Here is an 8256-nt window from a genome sequence, read left to right as displayed (position 1 = left end):
TGGGATCAGAAGTAGTTCTCATGGTTGTAGTGGGGGCTGCAGTGCTTGTGGTTGTAGTTGAGGCTGCAGTGGTTTTGGTTGTAGTTGGGGCTGCAGTGGTTTTGGTTGTAGTTGGGGTGGCAGTGGTTGTGGTTGTAGTAGGGGCTGCAGTGGCAGTGGTTGTAGCTGGGGTGGTTGACGTTGTGGTTGTAGTTCTGGTTGAGGCTGCAGTGCTTGTGGTTGTAGTTGGGGCTGCAGTGGTTGTGGTTGTAGTTGCAGTGGTTGTGGTTGTAGTTGGTGCAGTGGTTGTGGTTGTAGTAGGGGCTGCAGTGGTTGTGGTTGTAGTTGGGGTTGCAGTGGTTTTGGTTGTAGTTGGGCTTGCAGTGGTTTTGGTTGTAGTTGGGGCTGCAGTGGTTTTGGTTGTAGTAGGGGCTGCAGTGGTTGTGGTTGTAGTTGAGGCTGCAGTGGTTTTGGTTGTAGTGGGGGCTGCAGTGGTTGTGGTTGTAGTGGGGGCTGCAGTGGTTGTAGTTGTAGTTGGGGTGCCTGTCGCTGTGGTTAAAGTTGTAGTTGAGGCTGTATTGGCTGTAGTTGTGATTCTAGTTGGGGTGGCTGTCATTGTGGTTGTAGTAGGGGCTGCAGTGGTAGTGGTTGTAGTTGGGGCTGCAGTGATTGTGGTGGTTGTAGTTGCTGGGGCTGCAGTGCTTGTGGTTGTAGTTGAGGCTGCAGTGGTTTTGGTTGTAGTAGGGGCTGCAGTGGTTGTGGATGTAGTAGCAGCTGCAGTGGTTTTGGTTGTAGTTGGGGTGGCTGTCGTTGTACTTGTAGTGGGGGCTGCAGTGGTTGTAGTTGTAGTTGGTGCTGCAGTGGTTAAAGTTGTAGTTGAGGCTGCAGTGTGGTTGTGGTTGTAGTTGGGGTGGCTGTCGTTGTGGTTGTAGTAGGGGCTGCAGTGGTAGTGGTTGTAGCTGGGGTGGCTGTGCGTTGTGGTTGTAGTTCTGGGGGCTGCAGTGCTTGTGGTTGTAGTTGGGGCAGTAGTGGTTGTGGTTGCAGTTGCAGTGGTTGTGGTTGTAGTTGGGGCTGCAGTGGTTGTGGTTGTAGTGGGGGCTGCAGTTGTTGTGGTTGTAGCTGGGGTGGCTGACGTTGTGGTTGTAGTTCTGGTTGAGGCTGCAGTGCTTGTGGTTGTAGTTGGGGATGCAGTGGTTGTGGTTGTAGTGGCAGCTGCAGTTGTAGTAGAGGCTGCGGTAATTATGGTTGTAGTAGGGGCTGCAGCGGTTGTGGTGGGGACTGCAGTGGTTATGGTTTTAGATAGGGCTGCAGAGGTTGTAGCTTGGGCTGCAGCGGATGTGGTGGTAGCTGGGGCTACAGTGTTTGTTGTAGTGGGGGCTGCAGTGGCGGCTGCAGAGGTTGTGGATGTAGTGGGGGTTGTGGTGGTTGTGGCTGGGGCAGCTGTGGTTATGATAGTAGTTGGGGATGCAGTGGATGTAGTTGTACTAGGGGCTGCAGTGGTTGTGGTTGTAGTTGGGGCTGCAGTGGTTTTGGTTGTAGTTGTGGCTGTAGTGGTTGTTGTACTTGGGGCTGTAGTGGTAATTAGGGCAGCAGTGGTTGCGGTTGTAATGGGTGTAGTGGTTGTGGTTGGAGTTGGGGTAGCAATGGTTGTGGTTGTAGTGGGGGCTGCAGTGGTTGAGGTTATAGTTGAGGCTGAATTGGTTGTGGCAGTAGTAGTCATTGTAGTTGGGTCTGCAGTGGATGTAACAGGAGCTACAGTTGTTTTGTTGGGGGCTGCAGTGGTTGTAGCTGTGGTGGCTGTGGTTGTGATTGTAATTAGAGCTGCAGTGGTTGTAGTTGGGGTGGTTGTGATTGCTGTTGTAGTTGGGGCTGCAGTGTTTGTACCTGGGGCGGCTGTGGTTGTGATTATAGTTGGGGCTGCAGCGGTTTTAGCTGGGGTGGTTGTGGTTGTAGTGGGTGCTGCAGTTGTTGTGGTTGTAATTGGGGCTGGGTGGGGGGGTGGTGAAAACACCAGTTGTGGCGGTGGTCATCAACCTGTGGGGTCGCTGTTCAATACGTTGTCCAAGAAAACCCCAAACATCAAACCCCCGGGACGGCATGCAACCACCAACATCACCCCCGCCCCGATCAACCTGTGGTTGGACCCGCAGTGGTGTAGTTGGGGCAACAGTAGTTGTAGCTGGGGTATGCAGTGGTGAGTAACCCAGAGTGCCAAAACATCGGTTGTCATAGGGTTGTCGCATGGGTCCACACGCTGCTGTGGTTGTAGTTGGGGTGGCTGTGGTTGTGGTTGTAGTTGGGGCTGCACTGGTTGTAGCTGGGGCGGCTGTGGTGGTGATCGTAGTTGGGGCTGTAGTAGTTGTATCTGGGGTAGCTGTAGTTGTAATAGGTGTTGCATTGGTCGTAGTGGGATCTGCCGTTGTCATAGCTTTGGTGGCTTTGGTTGTAGTGGGAACTGCTGTGGTTGTAGCTGGGGTGGCTGTGGTTGTAGTTGGGGCTGTAGTGGTGCAGTTGTTATGGCTGTGGTTGTAGTAGTGGCTGTAGTTGTTGTAGCTGGGACGGCTGAGGTTGTGATTGTAATTAAGGCTGCAGTGGTTGTAGTTGGGGTGTGGTTGTGTAGTTGCTGCATTGTAGTTGGGGCTGCAGTGTTTGTAGCTGGGGTGCAGCTGTGGTTGTTGTTGGGGCTGCAGTGGTGTTGTAGTTGGGGCTGCTGTGGTTGTGGTTGTAGTGGGGGCTGCAGTGGTTGTAGCTGGGGCAGCTGGCTGGTAGTTGCTGATTTGTAGTGGGGGCTGCAGTGGTTGTAGTTGGGGTGGCTGTAGTTGTAGTAGTTGCTGCAGAGGTTGAGGTGGGGGCTGCAGTGGTTGTAGCTGGGGCGGCTGTGGTTGTGATTGTAATTAGGGCTGCAGTTGTTGTAGCTGGGGTGGCTTTGGTTGTAGTGGGAACTGCTGTGGTTGTAGCTGGTGTAATTGGGGCTGTACTGGTTGTACCTGGGGCTGGACCCTCAAGGCCGACCATCAACGACGTCACCAAAATCCACCTCGAGACGTAGACCAATTGTGATGGTACTGATGGTTGTACCTGGGGTGGCATGGACAGGTGCGTTGCAGACCCAAACATGGGGGCTGCAGTGGTCATAGCTGGTTTGGCATTAGTTGTAGTGGTGATGCCGTCAACATCACCACTGCAACGGTCACCAAGTGGTCAACCCGAGTAGTTGAGGAGGTGATCGACCCCAACAGTGGTTGTAGTTGGAGTCATTGTGGTTGAAGCGACAACCAACATCGAACCACCGACAGTGAACCAACATTGTTGGCTGACCATGGCCAACACTTTAAACCAATCACATACGTCACATACATGTTTCCATGGAAACCCCCATCAACTCGAGCGACATCACATTCGAACCCGCGCACCCACCACGACTAACATTAGTCTCCCGACGTCACCCGAAATTGACCTAACCATTTCATCAGTGTCATCCACGACGTCAGCAACCATTAACCCCCCGGTTGTGATTGCCAACTAGTCGGACCGGTTTGGCTGTAGTTGTAGTAGGTGCTGCTTGTGGTTGTAGTGGGGGCTGCAGCGGTTGTAGCTGGGGCAGCTTTGGCTGTAGTTGTAGTAGGTAGTGGGGGCTGCAGTGGTTGTAGCTTGTAATTGGGGCTGTACTGTAGTTGTACCTGCAGTGTTTGTGGGTGTTGTGATTGTAGTTAGGGCTGCAGTAGTTGTAGCTGGGGTAGCTGTAGTTGTAGTAGGTGCTGCAGTGGTTGTAGCTGGGGCTGCAGTGGTGTAACCAAGGCAACACGGTTGTGTGTGTAAGTTTTTTTTTTAAAAGGGGCTTTCACCCAGTGTTTGTAGCAATTTTTCAACACTGTCATTGTAGTAGGCACCCAGTAACACCAACGGTTTAACCCGGGGGCAGCTGCACAGTGACCTCAGTGGTTGTAGTGGGTGACGCTGTGGTGGTGATTGTAACAATGGGGCCCCAGTGGTTGCGTCGGTGCCTGTGGTGGCCCCCACCGACATTGGAACATCGGTCAGTGTGTAGGGTGGCTGCAACAGTCTGGGGCTGCAGTGGTTGTAGTTGGTGGGGGCTGCAGTGGTTGTACTTGTAGCTGGGGCTGCAGTGGTTGTAGTTGGTGTTGCTGTGGTTGTGATTGTAGTTGGGGCTGCAGTGTTTGTAGCTGGGGTGCCTGTGGTTGTTGTTGGGGCTGCAGTGGTTGTAGTTGGGGTGGCTGTTTTTGTAGTAGTTGCTGCAGTGGTTGTAGTGGGGGCTGCAGTGGTTGTAGCTGGGGCGGCTGTGGTTGTGATTGTAGTTAGGGCTGCAGTGTTTGTAGCTGGTTTGGCTGTAGTTGTAGTAGGTGATGCAGTGGTTGTGGTTGTAGTTGGGGCTGCACTGGTTGTAGCTGGGGCAGCTGCAGTTCTGGTAGCTGCTACAGTGGTTGTAGTGGGGGCGGCTGTGGTGGTGATTGTAGTTGGGGCTGCAGTGGTTGTATTTACGGTTGCTGTAGATGTAGTAGGGGCTGCAGTGGTTGTGGTTGGGGTGGATTGGGGCTGGAATGTTTGTAACATGTGCGTGTGGTGTGTTGTTGGTACGGCTTGCAGTAGTCCCGGGGTAGAGGTGTTGGTAGTAGGCTGCAGGGTCGGTAGTAGGGACGCGGGGACAAAGCTGGTGGATGGTGAGCGGGGCTGGGTAGTGGTTGTGTTGCTGTCATGTAGTTGTAGCTGGGAGGGCTGTACTTGTAGTAGCTGACATGGATGTAGTGTAGTAATGCTGCAGTGGGTCACTTGAGTTGTAGCTGAGTGGCCATGGGGTTTGTAGCTGCGCCGTGGTTGTGGTTGTAATGGGGCTAACGGGTTGTATGGGTGAATTGCAGGTGGGCACCTGTGGTTGTAGCGGGGTGTCTGTATTTGTAGTCGGGTGCTGGGGGTGAAACCTAGTTGGGGTTGCTTATTGGTGTGACCGTGGTCGTAAAGGGCGTGACCACAGTTGAGTGTTTGTAGTTGGGGCTGCAGTGGTTGTAGCTGGGGCTGCTGTGGTTGTAGTTGGGGCTGCTGTGGTTGTGGTTGTAGTTGGGGCTGCAGTGGTTGTAGCTGGGGCTGCTGTGGTTGTAGTGGGTAGGCCGTGGTGTGGTTGTAATTGGGGCTGGAGTGGTTGTAGCTAGGGTGGCTGTGGTTGTGATTGTAATTAGGGCAGCAGTGGTTGTAGCTGGGGTGGCTGTAGTTGTAGTAGGTGCTGCAGTGGTTGTGGTTGTAGTGGGGGCTGCAGTGGTTGTAGCTGGGGCATGCAGTGGTTCTGGTAAAAAACAAAAGTGGTTGTAAGTGGGGGCTGCGGCTTAAAGTGTGTTTAGGGTAACATTATCCAGGGGGCCACTGGTGAACCCGACGTGTACCAAAATCGACCCAACCTGTGGTTGTTGAGGCCCTCGTGGTCACCAATCATCCATCCCGGGGTAGACTAGTGGTTGTCAACTCCGGTGACACAACATCGGTGTAGCCAGGGTGTCAACATTTTGTGACAGACACCAACATAACCCGCTACGTTGCAACGTGACACCCACGACACAAACCACTAACATTCATACGTCACAACCAGAGGACCAAACCGACAATAACATCAGTCCACTACGGCACCAAACACCAACATTAAACCCGAGTGGTGACCAAACATCGAATCCCCGTTCGACGCAAGGACCATCAACGTACGTCACAAAAATCACCCAGTAGTGGGGGCCGGGACTGGGCGCAACCACCAACAGTTAACACCGATCCTGACACCTGCTGTAATGGTGGTGGTTGTAGACTGTATGGTTGTACTAACATCAATACAGCAGCATCAGGTACAGACCAGTGGTTGTAGTGGGGCATGTATCACAACCGTCACCAACAGATCACCCTACGATGTGGCAACAGGGGGCTTTGGTTGTAGGGGAACTGCGTGGTATGTAGTACGGTGTGGCTGTACTGTACACCGGGGGCTGTAGCCGGTTGCTGTGTATTGGGGGATGCGGGTTTGTAGTAGTTTAGGGGGATTTGGTAGTTGTAGTTGAGGCTGCATTGGTTGTAGTTGCGGCGGCCTGTGGTTGTTGGAATTAGGGGCTTAATCAGTGGTTGTAACTGGGGCGGCTTTGTATTGAAGTCACGGTGATGCAGTTGTCTGTCGTGGGGGTGCAGCGGTTGTAGCTGGTTTGGCTGTAGTTGTAGTAGGTAACGCATTGGTTGTGGTTGTAATTGGGGCTGTACTGGTTGTACCTGGGGCGTTTGTGGATGTGATTGTAGTTAGGGCTGTAGTAGTTGTAGCTGGGGTAGCTGTAGTTGTAGTAGGTGTTGCGGTGGTTGTAGCCGGAGTGGATGTAGTTGTAGTAGGGGCTGCAGTGGTTGTAGCTGGGGCGGCTGTGGTTTTGGTAGAAGTTGGGGCTGCAGTGGTTGTAGTTGGGGTGGCTGTAGTTGTAGTAGGTGCTGCAGTGGTTGTGGTTGTAATTGGGGCTGCACTGGTTGTACCTGGGGCGGCTGTGGTTGTGATTGTAATTAGGGCTGCAGTGGTTGTAGTTGGGGTGGCTGTAGTTGTAGTAGTTGCTGCATTTGTTGTAGTGGGGGCTGCAATGGTTGTAGCTGGGGCAGCTTTGGCTGTAGTGGTGGCTGCAGTGGTTGTAATGGGGGCTGCAGTGGTTGTAGCTGGTGTGGCTGTGGTTGTGTTTGTAATTAGGGCTGCAGTGTTTGTAGCTGGTTTGGCTGTACTTGTAGTAGGTGATACAGTGGTTGTGGTTGTAATTACCCCACGGACCAAACTATCGTTGGCGTCGACGCAAGACATGGGATGCACAAAGCATCACCACACGCCGACACAACACTAACGATCAACCCCGACGCACCAACAGCAACGCCACGGGAACCAAACATCGCCTAAGACGTCACCAAAACCAAACAATAACGCCACCTGACCAGCAGGGACCCGCAGGACACAACCACTAACACAATCCCGACATCATCCACACACCTCCATGCGACCTCAACCTCTCACAATCGAGTCACCAAACATACCCCTAGACGGCAGACAGTACTCGACACCCACGAAACCCAATCACCATGACGACACCACATCGACCTGCGATTGGACAAAACAACATCCCCCGTACATCACACATCGACCCCACCGACGATGACATCATCCCACGAGCGTCACCAACACCAACATTCAACCCCGACGTCACAAAATGTACCCCGCGACCACCAACATCCCACGACGGCACAACACCAACATTTAGGGGGATCGCCCGTATTGTACAAACATGTCAGACGTCAACAAACATCTGCCCCCGCAACAAACAATAAATTCCACCCCCCCCGTAAGACACCAAATCGTACCAACGGCTATCAAACATTAGCCACGCATTCCAACATAACCCCCGAAGACGTCACCCAACATCGACCCCACGACACCAAATGTTGAACATTTGACCACCCGGTTGTCAGAAAAGGCACCAACCCCGTAGACTCCAACATAACCCTACGTCACCAACATTCTCGACCCAACCGACACCAAACATCAACCCCGATCGCACACAGCATCCCGTGGACTACTTACACTAACATACTACCCAGGCGCACCAACAGTCGACACACCGACATAACATGATACCCGGACCTCACAACAAACCCCCATGTTGCCAAAACATCGACCCCACCGACAACAAAATAACCCGCCCCGATCGGCACCAAATGGACCCCACCGACACAAAGCACTAACAGCATCCCGACGGCGCCAGATCGAGACCACGCCATAACATCATCAAAAACGTACAGCAACATCATCCCGACGTACGCAAAACGTCGACAAACCGACATAACATATCCATTCGCGTATACAACACAACTTACTTAATCCCCCCGGGGGGAACAGACAACATGGACCCCACAAAAACCCAACACAACATCTAATCAGGACATCATCCAACATCGACCCCATAGACATAAACATCATCCCGACGTCACCAAACGACCACCTAGATCACCACGACCCGCAACACTAACACTACCATCAACCCAGACGTCACAACAACAACGACAAAACGAAATGTTGTAGTTGGGGTTGCTGTGGTTGTGGTTGTAGTTGGGGCTGCACTGGTTGTAGCTGGGGCGGCTGTGGTTGTGATTGTAACTAGGGCAGCAGTGGTTGTAGTTGGGGTGGCTGTAGTTGTAGTAGTTTCTGCAGTGGTTGTAGCTGGGGCAGCTTTGGCTGTAGTTGGGGCTGCAGTGGCTGTAGTGGGGGCTGCAGTG

General features: G+C 52.9%; 1 protein-coding gene across 1 annotated transcript; it reads right to left on the bottom strand.

The window, feature by feature from the left end:
- Positions 1-457: 457 nt before the first annotated feature.
- Positions 458-2994, bottom strand: LOC121312257 (mucin-2-like; the record flags this gene model as incomplete). The annotated part of the gene is made up of 3 exons (XM_041244182.1): positions 2967-2994; positions 1092-1965; positions 458-626 (listed from the first exon to the last, which is right to left on the bottom strand). Coding segments are annotated over exons 1-3 (1071 nt in total), but the record flags the coding sequence as incomplete, so codon positions are not given.
- Positions 2995-8256: the final 5262 nt, after the last annotated feature.

This window comes from Polyodon spathula, unplaced genomic scaffold, assembly GCF_017654505.1.
Source record: "Polyodon spathula isolate WHYD16114869_AA unplaced genomic scaffold, ASM1765450v1 scaffolds_3745, whole genome shotgun sequence".
Taxonomy (NCBI): Eukaryota; Metazoa; Chordata; class Actinopteri; order Acipenseriformes; family Polyodontidae; genus Polyodon; species Polyodon spathula.
This window is presented reverse-complemented; position numbering and strand designations above follow the sequence as displayed.